The sequence below is a fragment of the Ambystoma mexicanum genome, chromosome 1q (assembly GCF_040938575.1).
Source record: "Ambystoma mexicanum isolate Mex_15411 chromosome 1q, UKY_AmexF1_1, whole genome shotgun sequence".
NCBI lineage: Eukaryota > Metazoa > Chordata > Amphibia > Caudata > Ambystomatidae > Ambystoma > Ambystoma mexicanum.
In genome coordinates this window covers 1,295,595,258-1,295,617,570 of record NC_090922.1, presented here as the reverse complement: position 1 = coordinate 1,295,617,570, position 22,313 = coordinate 1,295,595,258, and the positions used below count along the sequence as shown (strand labels likewise).

The 22,313-nt window shown below is 48.7% G+C and overlaps 1 protein-coding gene across 1 annotated transcript in view; it reads left to right on the top strand.

Moving 5' to 3' along the window:
- CIMAP2 (ciliary microtubule associated protein 2) overlaps positions 1–22,313 on the top strand; it is a 690,070-nt gene that overhangs the window by 328,517 nt on the left and 339,240 nt on the right. Inside the window, exon 8 of the mRNA XM_069642119.1 lies at positions 12,107–12,235. Coding sequence (XP_069498220.1) covers positions 12,107–12,235 — 129 coding nt within the window. The remainder of the gene's footprint in view (positions 1–12,106; positions 12,236–22,313) is intronic.

Genomic DNA, 22,313 nt, shown 5'->3' with positions numbered 1-22,313 from the left:
AAAGGTGGGCACTACTATGTGATTTATGTTAATTCACTAATCTGTAATCTTGATTCATAAAGTTTTGTCCTGGGGCTACCAGTTGTAAGGAGGTCCTCTGGCATAAGGACCGAATATCAACAAGCAAAAAAATAGTTAGTCGACTCTATTAAAACTGGTGCTCTCAGTTGGTCCTGAGCAGGGCTGCACTATAGGGTACTCCAATTCTTAAACGTGCATCAAAATTATTGCAATAAATCTTCGCAACAAAATTATGATTTGCTTGGAAGAAATGTTTATTCACATCCCTTTATTTTTCTTTTATAGAATATTTCATATTCAATGAGGCCAGGCCAAAATGGCTAGGATTACATGTACAGATGCCAATGCATTTCGGTTAAAAAACCTTCATCAGGGCGGTACATGATACATTTATTCTAAAATGTCCAACATTTATGTCTTTTTAAATAATAATTATATGCCATAAAGTAACCACATATAGATTAAGAAAATATATGCAAACACATACCGGTTCAATGTGCATCAATGTGTCCCAACATGTTGATATAAAGGTAAAAGAAAAAAGAAAACAGACATAGTGTCAATGACTATACATCCATGTGATTAACGGGTTAACATTTAGTCGGGGGAAATGGATTGTACCTTCTATCTCTAATGATTCTTCAACTGGTGTAGGAAGGGACTAGCTGTGGTTCGTGCTCCTGTAAAAGCCACCAAATTCCTAATCAATGGCTTGCAATTATTTGACAAGTAAATGAGGAACGGTGAGGAGGGTTCTTACCTTACTCGGCAAGGAAGGCTGTGTTAATGGCTGACGCATTCGCACAAGCACGCACGCGAATGTCTGCAAGAGTATTTGAATGTTGTCATGGTGACCTAGAGGCGTCGTGCCGAAGCCTTGGGTCCCACCCCCGTGAGGTCACGGAAGGCGGGACTATCACCATGGCAGCATATCAACACTAGAAATTGAAACCAAACGATAGATACACGCTCGAAAGTGGCAATTCATTTCTTTTCATTACGTTAGGCTCCATAGGATCTAGAGCCTTAAGAAGATACTGAAGGGTGTCCTGTTTGTGACACAAATATTGGAAGCATATTGGCAGCATGACTTGTTTTTTCTACGTTGAGCTGTAGCCAATTCTCTTCCACCCACTTGCTGACTTTTCTGAGACATTCCTCCTGCAAATTGCATTGCTGAGTGGACCCACCAATTTGAACGTGGAGATGCATGTCATTGTTTTACTATTGTTCCCATTGGTGGGTGCACTCGTCCATCCCCAAGTTTTATGTGACCATCTTCCCATTTACCTTGAGGGAGCAGGCCCATTACCCTCCTACTGCCTTCTTCAGTCCTCTGCACTAACCCTTCAATGAGCCAGATAAGAGTTGAATTGGGACATAATTCTCTGTACTGAGACCTGAGTGATGCAAATTGTCTGTGAGGGGATATGCCGTTGATATAGAAATATAGAAACCAATTTAGTAAATAAGCCAGTTGAGGAACACCGATTACACCTGCAAACTTAACTTGGTGTTTTCGGTATGTCACCATTCAATGCCTCGTAACGTTTTTGTTGCAAGAGATATCTCGGCCAAATATGGCCCCTTTTTTCCCGACATGTAGGTGGTTGTAAGGCCACCAAGGAAACCTAGTTTGCTGTAGGAGGGTGAGAGAAAATAACCAAAAAGGGTGAAAATGTTGGTTTTTTTTCAGACAATGCCAATAAATTGATGTCAAAAGAATCCTATGGTTTTTTCCTTGTAACTGCTAGAAACAACTGGTTTGGTGTGCTGAATTCACAATTTTCCAGGCTTTCAAGAACAGGTTGAGTGGAAACCAAAAAACATATTTTGATATGGTTACCAACTGTTTTGTGAGAGGTAGATGATGTTGGCCTTTTTTCCTAATAGGACATGCATGGACGGAATGGAAGTACATGTTAGGAAAGCTGAATGGGAGGACAGAAGGGCATACATTTCTGAAAAGTAGACAAAATTCCAAGTTTAGGAAGGGGTGATTTGCACAGGTCAGGCAACAACTATGTAGGGTAAGATTCCATAGTTTGGGGGGAAATTGGGAAAATGACAGAAAAAAACACAAATTCTGCACCTTTCACTCTGGTCACCCACCGAAACACATAGCCAACAACGCATAGCCTACCTTCCCGCGTACCTACAGGTTTCCCGACGAAAACAGTACATCACATGTGTGGGTGCACCTACCTGGGCGCAAAGGGAAAAGACTAGAACACAGGTAACTCCCAAGTCTTTCGGCAGAGCAGATTTTCAGGAATTTTGCCCATGCGGACAACCTACAGATTTGGGCCTAGGGTGTCGAAGCCACCAAGGAAAACGGGGAACCCCATGCATTTCCGAAAAGAGGACACCCATGGGAATCCAGAGAGGTCTGACTTGCGCGAATCGTCCCAGAATGCATTACCCACAACCCCCGGCAAAGTCTGAAATGTGGCTAAGAAAACTCTTTTTTCACACATTTCACTCTGCTCACCCACCGAAACGCGCTGCCAAAAACACATGGCCTACCTTCCCGCATTCCCACAGGTGTCCTGATGAAAACGATACCTCACATGTGTGGGTGCACCTACCTGGGTGCAAAGGGAATAGGCTAACCCACTGGTAATCCCAAGCATTTCGGCAAAGCAGATTTTGCTCATGTGGACAACGTACAGATTTGGGCCTAGGGTGTCAAAGCCACCAAGGAAAACAGGGAACCCCATGCATTTCCGAAAAGAAGACACCCGTGGGAATCCACAGAATCGCCCCAGAATGTATTACCCACAATCCCCATCAAAGAGAACATTTTGTTTTTTACCACCAAATTTCAGACTTTGTCAGGGATTGTGGGTAATACATTCTGGGGCGATTCCACTAAAAACATCCATGGTAGTTCAGTGGCCCCCCCACACCCACCCAAAACAAGGTATGTTTTTTTAACCCTTTCTAGGGGCAGATGGGCACATTAGTGAACCCATCTGCCCAGAGGGTGGGCAACACGTACTGCCCCATGCATTGGGGAACCATTCCAATGTTTTCTGGTGGCCCTCTCTGCCCATACCACAAATGGATGGGGGGGGCATCTCATGTACTAGCAATCTGCCCCCAGGGAGGGCTACATGAAATGCCCCCATCCATTTGGGGTCAGGGGGGGAGAGGGCCACCCACCTTTCCACTAAAACATCCATGGTGGTTTAGTGGCCCCCCACACCCACCCAAAACAAGTTATCATTTTTTTTGTTTTCTTTTGCCCCTTTTCTTAGGAGCAGATGGGCACATTAGTATGTCCATCTGCCCCCAGGGTGGGCAAAACGTACTGCACCATGCATGGGGGTGTGGCATCTCATGTACTCCTTCCTAGGGACAGATTGCACTAGCAATCTGCCCCCAGGGAGGGCTATATGATATGTCCTCCATCCATTTGGGGTGGGGGTAGAGGGCCACTCCCCTTTCCACTGAAAACATCCATGGTTATAATTTGTTTTGTTTTCTTTTTCCCCTTTCTTAGGGGCAGATGGGCACATGTGTCTGCCCATCTGCCCTCGGGGGGGAGGGGACATACTGCCCAAGGTTTGGGGTTGGCCTGTGCTAATATCTCTGGTGGCCTCTCCCCCCCCAGGGAGGGCTACATGATGTGCCCCCATCTACTTACGGTGGGGGGGAGGCCACCTCCCCTTTGAAGGCACAAAAAATTCTAGTGGTCTAGTGGTCTAGTGGGCTCCCCACAGCCTCCACACACACCCCCACCCAAAACAAGTTATATGTATATATTTTGTTTTTGTTTTGCCTTTTTCCTAGGGGCAGATGGGCACACGTGTGTGTCCATCTGCCCCCGGGGGGGAGGGGGATGTACTGCCCCAGGCTTGGGGGGGGGGGGCTGTGCCAATATTTCTGATGGCCTCTCCCCCCAACCCCAAATGGATGGGAGGCATCTCATGTACCCCTTCCTAGGGGCATAAATACAAGAAAAGTTGAGCATTTAAATAAATCGGTAAAATATATTAATGATTAGGGTGCTTGCATGGCAGGCAATGTGTACAGTTGCAATTAAACCCTCTGCTCGGATGTCGGGAAGCTATTTACTTTGAAGTGCAAACGTATGGCTCCACGCTGTCAAATTACAAGAAAAGTTGATGTTCTCATTCATACCATTAGTATATGTACACATTAAAATGTATGGTGTCCTCCCACGTATTCCTCATCATATGATATGATATCTTCTAGCTGCTTTGGAATATATTTCTGATAGAGGGCGCTGTGTGTCGATGCAATGTTCCTCAAGGGCTTCCATCCTGAGTCGACATCGTTGGTCTATATTGCACATGCAGCGCCCGTTGGCTTCAGTTCGTCTTTCCGCGATAGCTAACACTTCAAAGAATTACGACGCGCTTCAGTTTTTCTGTGAGAACTTTGTTCGAGTACAATGGCCTCGTCTTCAGCACCTCCAACCCCGAAGACCGGGTTCAAAAAGTGCTACAACTGCAGCCTCAAGATGTCGCTCACGGACCCCCATTGGGTGTGTCTGTGGTGCCTTGGGGTCGCACATAGCACAGTGGACTTTGAATCCTGTCAGTCAATGTCCAGTAAGGCTCTCAAAGAGCGTAACGGGAAACAAGCGGCGGGTAGGCCCCCTACTTTATCCCCTTTAATGACTCCATCGAAGAAACGATGATCACACGAGTGGAAGCGTGGCTCTCCTCAAAGGAAAAGGTAAAAAAACATTCACGCTCCAGGAGCGGGTCCCATCATTCTTCGACATCTTTGAGAAAATCTAAGAAAAGGCATTATAAATCACCCACTTAGAGTACATCGGATTCCTCCCCGGAGAAGAGTATAACCTGTCCAACTAAATCCTCCACTCCAGCACAGTGGAAGAATTTCAGGCAGGAAATGCTGAAAATCTTTGAGAGACAGAGGCTCCTACTCCCTCGAGGGAGAAGGTAAAAAGCCATGCTCCTGTCGAGCCAACTAAGGCAGACAAGGAAAGGCCTAAGAATACATCCCCATGCCCTCGTGCCCGGGACGTAAAATGGAGACCCCCTCAAGATCCTTTGAGATCTCCACACAACAAGAAATCGTCCAAGACTATTTTGAGTCAAGGGTCAAGCTTTTTGAGGGCTCCGTAAGATCTATGGAAAAGTCATTGAAGACATCGACGCCATCGACATCAAAGTCGTTAGTATCGATATCGTCGATGGCTTCGCCAAAGGCATCAACGCTATACCTTCCAAACCTAAGGAAATTCAGAAATCTTGCAAGCCACTACCAAAGGAAGATTTCTTTAAGTCTTTATCCTCAATTTATGAGGAATACGAACCCTCAGATCAATATACTCTACCATTTGGTTTGGAGTTAAGACACATAACGTCCCAGAAAGCCTTGTTTCACAAGAATCTAGGCTAAAGGATTTATCAGAACATTTTCTATTAGCTAGTGGGGTCGACGCTACACCTGAGATGGAATTTGGTAAGATGGATCCGGCAGACCATGCTGATGGTTCTTATAGGCATCTGATGACTATGACTTTATAGGATGGGGCAGACCTGCTTCTCCGTTTAAGCAAGATGACCTAACAGACAATCTGGATAAAGGTCCACAAAAGGATCCCATACTTCCTTTCCATGTAGCTCTTCAGAAAAGGGTAATTGCAAATTGGGAGTCGAACCCTGCAGTGAACAAAAACCTCACCAGAAAATATAGGCCATCTAGTAGCGACTTTTACGCTCACCTGGTATCCACAGGGACGCCACCCAGCCGGGTTACTCGCTGGTGTGCTTCTCAGCTTTGCCCTGATGTGGTCTGCGGGGAAGGTTCTGCCTGAAATTACAGGAGGACTGTGTTCAAGACTGACCGACTGGGGTAAGTATCCTCCCTCCACCCCCGTATGATTTCAGTCCCTCTGGTGCCCTCTCCTCACCTTGTGGTAGAATTAGGCGTGCTCTCCGTCCTGCCTTCTTTGCAGGGGCGCGTTGTCTTTCATGGGTGAGTGCGGTCCAGTTACTTCACTGACGCCCGCCCGTTTGATATTGTTCCGGTAGGTCTTATTGCTGTTCTTTAGTTTTGTTGCTATCCTGCATGCCTTTCTTTGTTTAAAATGTCTCTTTTTTCTCCCTTAGGTATGCAGAGCTTCAGCACGGCGAACTGGCTTGGTTGAGCCCCGCTGGTAAATGATAGCACATTAAGAGCGTTATGATGCAGTAAGTAAGAGCTATGCGCAGCGCTGAGAAGTCTTGCCTTTGCTAACCTGTGTTTTCCTTCCTTGTAGGTCGCGGTGTTCTTCAGCGCAAGTGGAATGTCCGGAGTGGTGCCAGCCAAGAGGCGACCAGCCAGGTAAGCCTTTTGAGCAGTTCGTAATTTGTAAATGTCTCTACTGCTTTCTTTAATGTTCCCTCTATCTACCTCTTTCTGGTCGTTCTGTCCGGGAGGCGTGCAGATTCGAGGAAGCCGTTCTCAGTAGCTGTGTGTGTTTAAAGATGAAGACTGCAGGTAAGATGCTGCTGCTGCTAATGATGTTCCTTTTGTCTCCTTGCAGGTTCTGCTTCTCTGAGGTTCGAGGGAATAGCTGGACACGGTGAGCGTCACGTTGCAAGCTGCAAAGTAACGCAAAGCGTGTTATCTTGCTCGGGTGTAGTTTAAATAGCCCCAACAAAATAGTCCAGGAAAAGTAGTCCCTAGCTACTACACCCAAAACACTAGACCGCATAGCTTGGTTCTTAGGAACCAAGCTATGTGGCTGCCTCCATGTTGGCTGACAATACAATAAAGTAGTTCCCAAGCACATTGTTTTTTCATGGTGTATGAGGACTGGCCCCATGAGGGCTTTTGAAGAGGATGCCAGGCTCTAGAGGCCCGAGTCTTGACTCCACCTGGCCAATGGGTTTTCCAGAGGGGGTTTTGGGCGAGGGTCGTGACAGCGACCCTAGCTACCTGTCAAAACATCCAACACCTGAAAGCATAGTTGTTCAGATGGTATTGTCAACCTCGAAACAGACTGCATGCCCTACCATCCCACTGGATAGGGATGATAACCATTTCGACGCTTGGGCAAGAAAGGTATTTTCGTCCAGGAGCATGGTGCTCAAGTCTGCAAATTCCACTTGTGTTTTAGCAAAATTCACATTCATCCTGTGGGAATGTGTAGCTATGGCGGCTAACCATATTCCCGAAGGGGAAGAGAGAGACTGCTTCCTGAGCATTATAAGGGACCGCAAGAAGGCTATGTGAGAGTCTCTGCAATCAGGATTGGACTCAGCTGATAGCATCAGCAGAGCCATGGCGGCAAGCACGGTAATACGCAGTGCGTGGTTGAGTGTCAGGTTTTGCACCGGATGTGCAATCCAGACTCCTCAACACGCCCTTTGACGGCACCTAGCTGTTTGGCAGCAATGGTGACAAAGCTTAGAGAAGCTGGAGACCTCAAAGGCAGCGGCAAAGTCCCTTGGAGCCACTATCAGACAGCCACAATCCCCTCATTCCTGTGGATCATATTGGAGAGTTAAGTCCTTTCGCTTCTACTCCTGAGTTGGAAGAGCGGGAGGGCTGGCTAGTCAAAGGGGTCGGAGAAGATTCCCCCGTGGTGGACGAGGGAAAGGTGCAAAGCCCACCCAAGTAATGGCTACTTTACCATCAGCCGCTGCTTCACCTGCCTCAAAACCTCTCTCAGGCCTTAACCCACAAAGCTCCGGTGGGAGGCAGACTCTCACTGCATCTGAAAGAATGGTGAGGCATTCCTTCCGATGCATGGACATTAGAAACAGTAGCCAAGGTGACTGCCTTCCCTTTCTAAAGAGGCCTCAGGACCATCCATGGGGATCCACTCATTCAAAATTCTAGATCTATTCCTTGTGTAGGATATTTTGAGCCTGCAAGATAAAGGTGCTATAGAACCAGTACCTGTGACGGAGAGGAACAAAGGGTGGAACTCTCCCTATTTTCAAAATCCCCAAGAAGGACAGAGGATTGGGGCCTATTTTGGACGGGACGAGTTCAAAATGATTACCCTTTCTCAGATGCTTCAGGCCCTCCAGCTTCAGGATTGGAAGGTGTCATTAGACTTTCATATGCCAATCTATCACAAGTACAGAAAGTACCTGAGGTTCGCTGTTGGCGTTTCTCATTATCAGTTTCGAGTTCTGCAATTCGGGCTGACCTGTACACAGAGGGTTTTGACCAAGTTGATGGCAGTGGTGGCAGAAAGTCTCAGGAGAGGGAGGATTCACATCTACCCCCTTGTGGACGGTTGGCTGGTCAAGGCCTGTTCTCCAAAACAAGCCCTGGAACCTCTCAGCATCATCTGCCACTCTCTCCACAGACTGGGCTTCCCCCTCAATTACAAGAAGTCCCACATGATACCATCTCAAAGACTCCAGTTCATCTGAGCAGTCCTGGGTGCATCCTTGAGAAAAGCCTTGTCACCCGAGATGAGGACGCAACACAATCTGCAGATGGTCACCAAATTCGAGAGTGCCCTGCGTTTTCCGGCCTTTGACTTTTTTTAGCAGCCATGGCCGGAGATAACAGTAGTTACGGGCGCCTTACTCATGGGGTGGCGAGCACACGCCAACAATCGACAGTCCACGGTCGTTGGTCTCCATTAGAGTCCCATCTACAAATCAATATTTTGGAGCTTAGGGCAATCAGACTAGCGCTGAAAGCCTTTCTGCCCTCTGTACAGGGAAAGAATATCCTGATAATGACTAACAATACATTGGCCAGGTACTACCTCAACAAGAGAGGTGTAGGGTCACTACCGCTATGTAGAGAGGCAATGCAGCTCTGGTTCTGGACAATGCAAGAGGGAATCTCCCTATCTGCAGTTAACCTAGCAGGAAGGGCGAACACAGCGGCAGCCCTTCAAGAGATCTTCACCCTTTGGGTAACCCCTCAAGTAGATTTGTTTGCGACCAGTGCCAACCGGAAGTGCTGCTCCAGGGAATTTCCCTCAAGAGCAGTTCTAGGGGACGCGTTCGTAGTGGACTGGGAGTTACCACTCCTGTACACGTTTCCTCCAGTCCACGTCATCCCTCACGTGGCCAGGAGTTTGAGAAAGTTCAGGAAATCCACGATTCTAATTTCTCCGGATTGGGCCAGAAGGACATGGTCCCCGGACCATCTGGACATGGCCATCTGCCCTACAATACGTCTTCCACAAAGATAGGACCTTCTCTCGCAAGTTCAAGACACTCAACCTTCACGCAGCCTTCACAAATGGTTTCTGAGAGGTTGAGATATAAGGTTTGGGACCTCTCAGACAACATACTGGAGATTTTGCTTTCGTCCAGAAGGCCATCAACAAAATCCTCATACCGCTGCCATTGGAACAAATTCTGCTGCTCCTGTAGGGAAAAGGATGTGGACACCTTTCAGTGCGGTACACCCATGGTGTTGTCTTTTTTGTTACATCTGGCTAATCTGAGGCTCCAGATTGGGACCATTAAAGGATACTTGGTGGTGCTTTCAATCTTTAAGTGTACCTCGGAAGACGTATCATATTTCAAAGTACCATTGATTATACCATTTCTTAAAGGGCTCACTAATGTGTTCCCTCCTACCCTTTTTCAAGTCCCAATTTGGTATCGTAATCTGGTATTAACATTTCTGACGTATGCTCCCTTTGAGCCACTCCACTCATGTTTATGTTTATTAAGAGTGCTAACACTGAAAACATTCTGTTAGTTGCGTTAACATCAGCCCGCAGGGCTAGTGAGTTGTAATTGTAATTGGTTATTTATAACGTGCTTAATATCCAGAGGTTTCTAAGCACGGACCCGTGGACCGAACCTGTGTTGTACCGTGTCGTCTTGCTTCCAAGGTGAGCGCGTTGCCCCTGGGCTATCCTTAGTTGCAGGCCCTACCTAGCAAGCCTCCATTTACAATTGTTTACAAGGATAAGGTTGTCCTTAGGGTTAAACCTTCCTTTTTACCAAAAATGTGTCGTATTTCCATTCAGCCAAGAAAATTGTGCTTCCATCTTTCTTTTTGCCCCCATCTTTCTTTTTTCCCCCTCATTCTGGCAAGGAAGAGGAAAGGCTACATAGGGCCTCATTACGAGTGTGGCGGTCCGGTAACAACGGTGCCGGTAAGCCTACCGGCACCGTTGTTACCGGACCGCCACACTGCGTGTCTGCGGGTGGGTGCCTGTGCTTCCGTGATCCCCATTCTATTGGACTCAATGGGAATGGAGATTAACAATTTGGGTATTAACAATTTACCAGCGCCTGACTTCCCGGATCGCCGGGGTCGTAATTCCCTGGTGATTCCGGCAAGACAGGCGCTGGTAAATATTGCAAGTCCGGCGCCAACCCACCTGCAGCACACCGGCAGGGTTACCGCCGGACTTGTAATGAGGCCCATAGGCTTGATCCCAGAAGGGTGTTGAGCTTTTACATTTCGGGGGGACAAAGATACATTAACACAACCAGCTTTTCATTGGGTATACTTGACTCAAACTAGGTCTTCCAGTCATTAAGCAAACGTTGTCCAGATGGATAATTCTGGCTATTTCAGAGTGCTACAGAGTGGCTGGGAAAGATCCCCTGGCAGCACTAACAAACCATTCCACAAGTGACCTGGCAACATCTTCCACTCTTCAAAGAAGGGTGCTGATAAAAGACATTTATGCGGCATCCCTTGGTCTACCATCCACACTTTTACAAAGCATTACTGTCTAGATTAATCCTCTAGCGCGGAAGGAGGATTTTTTTAAGTCAATCTTATACTCAATCCATGGCAATTCTTGAAAGTGAAAATTCTTTCTCCCTCCTCGAAAACCTAACACTGCTTTGGGAGTCTATCATAAAATGAGGAATACGTGGGAGGACATAATCCATTCTAAGAACAAGTTACTTACCCCTGGTAACGTACTTTCGACTGGTTGTTCCTCCCCCGTATTCCTCATCGACCCTCCCAGCCTACCCCGATGTTGAATTTCCAGGCATTACACTTTACGCTCTTTCAGAGTCTAATACTGTCTAGGACTCACTGAGACTGGTAATTCTGCATGAGGAAGGCGTAAAAGCGGAACTGAAGCCAACGGGCGCTGCACGTGCCATATATACCGACAATGACATTGACTCCTGGATGGAAGCACTCAAGGGACATTGAGTCGACCGGACCGACACACAGCGCCCTCTGTCGAAAAAAACCTCTGAAGCAGCCGAAGCTGGAAGATATCATATCATAAGATCAGGAATATGTGGGAGGAACATCCAGTCGAAAGAAGGTTACCATGGGTAAGTAACTAACTTGTTCTTCTAGTTAATCAATCCCGAACTGTTTGCTTTGATGGAAATGTGTCTGCCTGTTACCACCCCTTAGGGCGATTTTGTTTTTGGAAAAACTAGAATATGCAATTTAGTCCATAATATTTTTGCTTTTCATTGTGAGGGTTTCTGCACCTATGTTGTTAGTATGCTATATGAATGTGCCAGATTATACCAACTTCCAATACATTCATGGATATCCTGCTTACTACTGCACCACAGTTATACTTGTATATCATAATGACACCCGACACAGAACGAACGGTGACTCTTTGAAATGGAACACGCCGACAACAGGGATTTAACCCATGACTATACAATCTAAGCACTCAACTTATGAAACTTGGACCAAATTTACTAGCCCTGATTTGAAAAAGACGCAGACGTCGAAACACGTGTAATCATAAAGGGCAATTTTTTGGATCAATGCACAATTAAAAGCTCAAAGCTTACAATTTGGAGAATAAGAGGCATTGCTGTTTTTCTTTTTCTCCTCCATGATAAGGGCGCATGATACTAAGAAAAGTAACACAGTTCCTTTTTGCATTTTTAATTCATACGGAGTAAGGGAGCCAGGAAACTCTGTTGTTACTCTGTCATGCGACCGTGATTTGCAAACCAGCAATCATCAAAGAGAGGGTGCTGAGGTCCCCCTGAGAAGGCACCCAACAAAACAGGCTCCCTATACACAAAAAAATATAATGACAGGTTATAAAAACATACCAAACATTAAAGCAATAATGACATTAACTAGTGTATGCTGTTCCTAGTGGTGATTTGGTAAATAAGATCTTCCAAATGCAGACGTCTGTGTATTGTATTTACAGGAGTCCCCAGGACCAGCCTCTTACGATGCAAAGCCTGTTTCTGCACCAGTGAGAGGTAAACATCCTCCTTTCCACACATCAGCCGAGCGATTTGACAGTAGATTGTGCAGCTTATTTTTTACAAGTGACGTAAGTAGGAGCCATTTCTGTTTTTTTTAAGTTGTACTTCGATGGGTTCTCAAAATATCCAAAGATGTCAATGCTTTCAATAGAAACATTACTACATGTTTACATATTTATCCCAGCATATTAATAAACATTGTCCACCAATCTAAACCCCTCATTGTTTGATGCATGAGCTAAAATGGTGTCATTCTTCCCTCTCCTTGTGTTTGCCTAGGACCCGCTTTGGCATGGGCAGAATCCCTCAGAAAACAGCGGATCCCCGTCTACACACCCTGACACCGAGGAGGGTCTCAAGCCCACCTTTTCCTTGCACTATTGTCACTAGGGTGCAAGGGGCAGTCTGAGAGCCATGTTCTTCAGCATCCTGGCACACACGTCTGCACTTGCACATCTATGTACAATATATCGGGGCAGGGCTGTTGCTAGGTCTGGAAAAGATCCGGGGCTAGGCTAATGTGACTGGCAAGACTCGGGGCTAGCACGCCTTTTGGTTGTAGCCACTGAGCTCTATCCAGGGCTACAACTAAATGACCTGGGGCTATAGCCCCCTAAGCACCTCCCTAGCAACGCCTCTGTATCAGGATGCATTTTGCACAGGTTCATATGTGTAATGGTTCTCACTTGGGGCTCTGGGCTGTATCCTCCTGACCATTTCGCCAGCCGTTGACTCATATCCCCAAAACCATTTTCCGTAGAAGACTATACCATCCAGTTTTGCCTAAATTGTAATAGGTGACAGCTCCTTTCACACCAACCACAATAGAGAACCAACACATTAGTTGGAGAACCAACCACATTAGTACTATGCACTGTTCCTGCGCTAATGCCCACCCACCAGGCCTGCCCCCACTTTCATGAAATTCTTCCCATGCAATCCGGTGCGGCACCCTCTTAAATATAGCCAACACTTCTCCATTCTCAGCTGCTACAGCTCTGCCTGCACTGCGCCGCTACCTGCCCACAGCATCACAACCCTTTGCGAACAAAGACGGTGCGTCAGCAATGCAGTTGCCGGTGCCAGATAGATACGTACCTCATAAGAACAATGTTCCACTTACAACATATCTACACCAATCTCCTGAGCAGCTGTAACACCCATCCTTCTCTGCTTGACTGCCTCTTGATCACTGACAGAGTGCTTTTGTTACCAACCCTAAACAATACTCCATTTTTCCACCATTGTCTCACCGAAAGCTGAATTATTATTAATAAAGGTAAAAATTCCAATAAGGCAATGCTATGATTCGCAGCCAACCACTCTGAAGAGCACTTTCACTTTCCCTGATCTAATGTCCTAAGCTTATGTGTATGGCGAGACACTCCTCTCGTCCTGGTTTCATGTTTTTTCGGATTTAGAGGCACAGGCAGTGCTTAATTTGTGGCAGTGGTTGCCGGTTCCCAACACCGGCACTCTTTTTTGGGGACCGGAACATGGCTGGGGCATGTGTAATTACTTTGTTTGTTCAGTTCCAACGTTCCAAGATCATAAATCATTTAGAGTCTGCTCTGCAGCTCTGTTTGCAGTTGCCGGCCATGCCACAACCGCAGTGCGCGCTCGGCCACACTGCGGGCGGCGCCCCGCCCGGCATTATGGGGCCAATATTTTTTGGGCACTGGCATTTATTTTTTTACAAATTAAGCACTGGGCACGGTGCATGTCACGTGCTGGATGCAGGGTTTAGGGTATACACAGTTTTATTGTACAATAAAGAGGTGACAGACCCTTGCTCCGAATCCCTCGTTTAATTGCTGGGCCTTTGCTTATGAGCCCTTTCTTAAACATAACATTGGCGACGAGGATTTCTACGGCTTCACGTGTGCTGCCTGTGGAGAGAGCGCCTTACTGCAGGCCCGTCATCATTACGCCTGCTGAGCCTCTGCAATGGGCCTCGCGCCGTGTGGCGGCTCGGTGAGGGAGATCAGAAAAGCCCTCCCAAGCGGCTAAAAATGCTGGGAAAGCGTTTCTGACTTCCTGCTTCTACACGCCAGCTATTAGGAAGTCAAACCACACGCTGGGATAGGGTCTGATGCCTCCTGCTCCAGCAGGACAATTGCAACAAAGTTAAAGCACAAAACTCGACCCCATAGTACAGTTGGTGGGTGGCATCTGCCTGGGTCCTTCTTGCTGGGTCAGCACACCTACAATTTCTACGCAAGGGTGCATTCTGGCAGAAGCAGGTGAGGGTAATATTAAATACTCACACTAAAAGAAAAGCAGCAATAATGTCTGGAAATGAAGATGTCAGCACCACCTGTGCCCCATCCACATCATCCTCTAGCCATTAGACACAAGCAGTCGGGCACCACGCTGGAACAGATGGTTAAATGATCTCAACATTTACACTGATGCCACTGGTTTCAGGGAAGAGCGCTGTTTGAGAGGGATACTAATGCATTGCTTAGGGCCCGTAGTAAGAGACATTGGGCCTCATTATAAGTTTGCCGGTTCGTAAACAAGGGTGCCGTAAGCTCACCGGCACCCTTGTTTCCAGACTGGCAAACTACAAGTCTGCTTGCTGTGGCCGCTGTGCCTGACAGGTCTGACCCTGCCGGGCGCAGCGGCCACAGGAGTCAGACTCTTCACGGGAGCAATGGCAACGCTGCTAACGGTGCTGGTGCTCCTGTTTCCCTACTCCCATTGAGTCTCATAGGACTCTATGGGAATGGGGATTTACAAATATACCGGTGCCTGACTTCCCGGCCACCAGACTCGTAATGTGCCTATGGCACCGGGAGGTCAGGCGCCAGTAAATTATTCTAAATCCGGCAGCAACCACCAGACTCGGAATGAGGCCCATTGTGTTTGAGATTCCTGAAAGTGCCACACACACATTTGAAGGAATTATTGAATCATTAAACAACTCCTTCTCTCCATTAAGAAATATGGACTTTCACTGACACATTTTTCATACTTTCACCCAAGAGAAGGGCGAGACTTTGGATACATTTGTCATGAGACTATGCAAAAAAGAGTCAAATGTTGTGACTTTGAACCTTATTTGACGGAGGAAGCTTTGAAATACCAGGTGATTGCCGGCTATGAGTCGGATGAATTTTGGAATAAGTTGTTGCAAAAGACTATCTCCTTGGAGGAAATCTTAGTGCTTGCAAGGGCCGACATGGCACTCTCCATGAAGGCGGAGTCTCTGGGAAATCCAAAAATTATACAAACCTCAGCTGCCGCACCCATCTGCCAAATGCGATTGTCAGAAAGGCAACCAACAAAGAACAACGCAAGTCTTACAGATGTGGATATCATATTCCTCATGTTGCCCGTGCCCGGCAATTGGTCACTACTGTGATGGATCTGGAGGTGAGACTCACTTCCAGCCTTTGTGCAAAAACGTCAAATATATTCAACAGTCGGCAGACCGTAGAGGACCCAGAAGAAGCACTGATGGCTCTCAATCCAGAAAGTTGAGATCTCCTACCGCCAGGAGGAAAAAATCATCAAGCCGAGGGTAGGGGTTTCTGCAGCAAATCTGGCAGCAGCATTGCAAAAGGTAGAAACATCATAGAGTGTCCACTCCGGAAGAGCCAGGGAGGTCAACCCGCCAAAAAGTAAGATGTGTTGCCGCTTTCCCAGGTACCAGCACAACTTTTATTCATCCTCATCCAGTGGTTATCGCAAAAGAGGGTATGTCCACGTAATCGGAAACAAGACAGCATTTGAATACAGCCCGACATTAATGCTCCAAGTGGATGGGAACGCCTGAGAATTTTTAATTGACACTGGGGCCACAGTAAATGTGGTGAATGAAGATACCCCCCGGGGTTCAAAAGAATGGGACATTACAACCAGCTGACATAGACATATACAGATATGGGTCCAACACGCCTTTAGAATGCAAAGGTATGTTCAAAACCACATGCTCCTACAAAGACAAATCAGCAAAACCGACCATTTATGTTGTAAAAGGAGAGGTATGTTCAAACGGGGTACACAAAGACCCTATTCAGAAAAATGATTCTTTTACTCCACTCACACCTTCACCCCTTAATTAAGCACCTCTGTTGGATCTTCCGGCACTCAAAGTCCTGACAAAATGGACTGTGTGCGTAAATAAACTTACAAAAACAATATTTATTCAAAGTATTGCGACCAATATTAAAACATGAAAACAACCCTCACATAACACAGTGTAGTTCCTAACCATAGAAAAAATATTTTCTAAAATATAGAACACAATTCATACAAATGCACAGGAAACAAAAGATATCATATAACAAAACACAAAAATCTCAATGTGTCGTTAAAATGAAGATCCCCACATGTTTCTGTTCTTCACAACCCATCTAGGGTGAACATTCTTCAGGGGATAGTTTAAAACATCCAAGAATCTCCTCAACATTGTGATGACTGGGTTGTTTCTGGCACCCTCAATGGAAAAATAACCAGGCCTGTGGGAGGAAAACAGAGGAAACTGTTGGCCTACAGGGTGAGGCGGATACTACAAAATGTAGAGGGGAGGCGGGCACAAAATGTCTGCCAACCTCAGGGGGGTCACAAAAAAATGGACCATTACAATTTACCTTCAAATGGTGAACTTTATATGCGCATCAGAAAATGACAAATTTCAAGTCTCTCGTTAATGGGAAACCATTACATCAAAAGGCGTCACAGTTCGCCAGGGTATCGATACACCTAAAAGAGACAAACCACAACCAGAGAACATATGCTCGGAGATAACACATCACGGGCATAAACAAGAGGAAACCATAAGTATAATCATAGTTACCTCAACAAATGTATGGATGGGTGCTACGGGGGAAAATGCACCAAAAGGATCAGATCCAAACGACTCTATTGCCTGTCACAGTATCAATCTGGAAAACAAATGTGGTGATCAGCGACTCACAATGTCCTCCACTACCAGGTGGGCCACCTAATACCCCCAAACAGCTAGTCGGGTGCAGTGCAGCTATGTGGAAGGCACAACTGACATATAAATACATAGATGCCTAAAGTGACAACACATGCACAATTATGTGCCTCAGATGGAAAAACGCACGTGTGCCCGCCGTGGATCCTATGAAAGACTCCAACTAGGAGATGAGAGGATAACGGCAGGGGGTGTCTATGCGGGGTACCCATTACCCACATCCAATTAAAGACAGCACTAAGTGACCCCTGTAGGGACTGGATAACCTAGCAAGACAGTAAATATCACCGCAGAATCTGGAGTGCCTCGACACTGAAGTACGCCCATGCAACAAAACAAAATGTGCGTTTAAAAACCTCATCAATCCCGGGTGCCAGCACACCTACCTGTGGTGCCTGCTCGCTCCGCTGCGAAATTAAACACTGGACGGCGATCGAACGGCATAAACCAAGCATGATAGTCCCATGTTCCCCTCATTATTTACAGGTCTAGGACATCAAGCCTATTTCACAACGTTACAAAGGGATTCCCCTAAATATTCAGACAAATGGAAGATGAAATACAAGCATTACTAAATCAAGACATCATTAGACATGCGACTGGGCCCAAACCATCGGTCTCCCCCATCATCCCAGTGTGTAAGAAAGAAAACGGGGACAAAATTCGAATCTGTGTAAATTTTGAGGCACCAAATGGTGCCTTTGAAAGAGAGAGGCACCTATCTCCAAGGATGACAGACATGATGCATCTGCTGCATGGATCGAAAGTCTTGTCGAAATTAGATTTAAATAAAGGGTACCATCAATTAGAACTACACCCTGAATCTCGATATACTGCAACATTAACAACCTATATGGGATTATTTTGATTTAAAAGATTTAGCTTTGGAGTGTCATCTACAGCTGAGATTGATCAAAATGAGGTACACCAAGTGATCAGGCACATACCTCAATTTCGAGGGGATTGGGTCCTCCGACGTATTCCATATCTATGACATGTAATCACCACAGCTGTGCTGCTTCGGAAACTTTTCCGGCGTCTGCGTCCTGCGTCAATGACGTCGATGCGCCGACGTCGAGGACCTCCTCCGACGTCATCCGATGTGATAAGTAGGACGCACGACGCCCGTAGCCTCAGTTCCGTTTTTTCCGCGAACGTGTTGCTTCGTGTTTCTCAGTTCTAAGCCTCGACTCTTTGGAGTTCTGTTCTTTCTGGTTCTTCGAACCTGTTCGTTTGTGAATTTCCTTCGGCGATGTCTTCCACTTCGTCTTCAACCCCGCATCCGGGCTTTAAGAAGTGCGGGGAGTGTGGGTCCAAGATGTCGGTGACTGACTCGCACGACGCCTGCCTCTGGTGCCTCGGGGAGGCCCACGACACGGATGACTGTATCGACTGCCAGTCGCTCACGTCCAAAGCCTTACGCGAACGTAAGAAGAAGTTGTCGGTAGGTCGGGTGTCCAAGCCCCGGAAGTCGAAGTCGGCGGGGCTTTCGACGGATGATTCGAGGGGTGACTCTCCGCATCATCGTCGGAAGTCTCGTCGGTCTTCTTCTAGGAGTGGGTCTCACCACCCCTCAGCCTCTTCGAGGCAATCTCGGAAGCGCCGTCACCGGTCGCCTTCCAGGTCCTCTTCCGAGGATTCTGCACGGCACGTCGGTTACCCCACCAGCCGTGCGACGCCGGAGGAATGGGCTTCCTTCGGGAAGAAAATGTTGGCGATTCTTGAGTCGCAGGGTACTCAGCCGTCCGCGCCCCCGAGTGGGGTCGGCCGTGAGAGGTCGAGAGACGCCGCTCGCAAGAATGGTCGGCACGAGTCACGGGAGCGGTCCCGTTCGGACAAGGAGGCTCGTTCTCACCGTACCCATTCCAGGTCCCGGTCCTCGACGCGTTCGAGACCGTGTGCTCCTGTGAAGTTTTCGAGGAAGACATCGACGTCTGAGGCGTCGAGGGCGTCGACAGGCTTTCTCGAGGCTCCGGCTTCGAGGACGTCGTCGAAGCCGTCGGCGATCAGGTCGTCGAGGGACACGCTCGGGGCTCCGGCTTCGAGGGCTGTGTCGACGCCGCCGATACTGGAGGCGCTGCATCTGACGTCGACGCCGATTTCCTCGACGCCGATCCTCTCGGCGCCGTTGCCGGTTTTCTCGGCGTCGGCGCCGATTCGCTCGACGCCATCGAAGCCTTTCGTGTCGGAGGTGCCCCGTGTCACGGGTGTGCCCCCTAGGAAGGCTCTGGTTATGAGCAAGCACTCTCGGGTGCCTTTTCGCCACCTGGAATATATTTCAGAGGCGGATGAGGATTCTGATGGCCTGGTTCCTAGTCAGGTGCCAGATGAAATTGTCTCGGGCCATAGTCAGTTTGACGATTTGAGGCAGTCACTGCATGATGCCAGTGGACTGGACACCTCTCCGGAGGTGGAATTTTGTAGGCCTGAGCCTGGCTCCCATGCCGATTCCTCGTACCGGCGCCTTATGGCTAGGGTGTCTGAGTATCTGGGATGGTCTGCTCCCCCAGGGGAGTTTGTGCAGGATGATCTGACGGACATCCTTGATGTTGGTCCCCCAACTGACCCGGTACTGCCGTTCCATATGGCTTTACAGAGAAGGGTGGCGGCGGCTTGGACTGCTCCGGAGAGTCTCCCGGCGGTGGGCAGATCCTTGTCGCGTAAATACCGTCCAGCCAGTAGCGACCCCTGCTACTTGACCAGGCACCCCACTCCGGAAAGTTTGGTGGTGCAGGCGGCCACGGCCCCGGCAAAGCAGGCGTCGTACCCTACCATCCCTCCTGATAGGGACGACAAACGTTTTGATGGCTGTGCGAAGAAAGTGTTTTCTTCTGGTGGTATGGCGCTTCAGGCGGCCAACTCCATTTGTGCCTTGTCACGTTTCACGCACACTCTGTGGAACTGTGTTGCGTTAGCGGCTGAACATATTCCCGAAGGGGATGAACGGGATGGTTTCCTTGCTATGGTCCAGGATGGTAAGGATGCCATGTGTGAGTCCGTTCAGTCGGGTCTGGACTTGGCTGAATGCGTCAGTAGGTCCATGGCGGCGAGCACCGTGATACGCAGGTTTGCGTGGTTGCGGAAGTCGGGGTTTGCTCCTGATGTGCAGTCCCGGCTCCTCAACATGCCCTTTGACGGTGAACACCTTTTTGGCAGCAAGGCTGACGAGAGCCTTGAGAGGTTGCAGACCTCGAACGCTGCAGCGAAGTCGTTGGGCGCTGCAGTTCGCCAACCTCCGCCTTTTCGTCCTAGGGGACAGCAGTGGAGGGGTGGTTCCTTTCGCTATTACTCGTCCTTCAGTAAAGCGAGAGGAGCTGGCAGTCAAAGAGGCCAACGCAGAGGTACCAGAGGTGGACGACAGGGTACCCGTGGTGCCAAGGCCGCTCGGGCAGTTGCCTCTTTGCCCTCAGGTAACGCCGCAGCCGCTCCTACTCAGTCATGAGGCCAGGTCCCATGGTTCGCCGGTTGGGGGAAGGCTGGCGCAGCATCTTGTAGAGTGGCAAGCCATTACTTCAGATGTGTGGGTTCTGGAGATCATAACCCACGGCTACTGTCTTCCCTTTCGGCACAGGCCTCGCGACAATCCACCGGGGAACCTCTCTTTGAAGTGTCCGGATCCGCTCCTTGTGCAGGAAATTCAAGCCCTGCTGGAGAAGGGCGCTATAGAACTGGTGCCTGTAGAGGAGAGGAACAAGGGATGGTATTCCCCTTATTTTTTGATTTCCAAGAAAGACGGGGGATTGAGACCCATCATGGACTTGCGCGGTTTGAACAAACTCCTCAGGAAGGACAAGTTCAAGATGGTTACTCTCTCTCAAGTCCTCCAGGCCCTTCAGCTTCAGGACTGGTTGGTGTCACTCGACCTCAAGGATGCTTACTTCCATGTGCCGATCCATCCCAAGCACAAGAAGTACCTGAGGTTCGCGGTTGGCGACTCGCACTTTCAGTTTCGGGTCCTGCCGTTCGGATTGACCTCCGCCCCGAGGGTTTTCACCAAGCTCATGGTGGTGGTGGCAGCGCATCTCAGGCAAGGGGGGATTCACATCTACCCCTACCTGGACGATTGGTTGATCAGGGGGAGCTCTCCCGAGCAAGTCCTGGATCATCTGTCCGTCACCTGCCACTCCCTTCACAGGCTGGGCTTCTCCCTCAATTTAAAGAAGTCCCATTTGACGCCAACACAGAGGCTCCAGTACATCGGAGCAGTGCTCGACACTTCCCTGGGGCAGTGTTTTCCTCCCCAGGTGAGGGCTCTTCACATTCAGCAGATGGTGCACAAGTTTCAGCAGGCCCAGACGCTCCCAGCGTTCGAGTTCTTGAGGTTGCTCGGCCTCATGGCATCCTGCATTCTTCTGGTGCCAGAGGCTCGCCTGCGAATGAGATCTTTGCAGTGGGCACTCAAGACGCAATGGTCGCAGTCCTCCGGCAGGATGTCGGACCCGGTTCAGGTGCCGCCCTCGGTCGCCCAGGACCTTCTGTGGTGGGCCGTCGAAGGCAACTTGATGAAGGGGGCTCCATTTTGGCTTCCTTGGCCGGAGGTGACAATCGTGACGGATGCATCCCTCACGGGATGGGGAGCTCATGCCAACGGGCTGACAGTCAGCGGTCGTTGGTCTCCGTCGGAGTCCAGACTCCATATCAATCTGTTGGAGCTGAGGGCTGTCAGGCTAGCCCTGAAGGCTTTTCTGCCGACTGTGAGAGGAAAGAATGTCCTGATCCTGACGGACAACACAGTGGCCATGCACTACCTCAACAAAAAGGGGGGGGCAGGGTCACTTCCTCTGTGCAGGGAGGCGATGCAGCTCGGGTTCTGGGCCATCCAGCAGGAAGTTTCGATCTCGGCAGTTCATCTGGCCGGAGACGAAAACGTGACGGCGGACGCTCTGAGCAGGCAGAGCGCGATCTCTCACGAGTGGGAGTTGGCTCAGGAGATTCTCTTGGAGATCTTCGCCCTTTGGGGGACCCCTCAAGTGGATCTCTTCGCCTCCAGTGTCAACCGGAAGTGCGAAAGGTTATGCTCGCGGGAATTTCCTCCGAAAGGAGCCTTGGGAGACGCGTTCGTGGTGGAGTGGTCATTCCCGCTGCTGTACGCGTTTCCTCCAGTCCCCGTCATCCCGCAAGTGCTGCGGAGGTTACGGAAGTTCGGTTCCCGGATGATCCTCATTGCTCCGGCGTGGGCTCGGAGGACGTGGTACCCG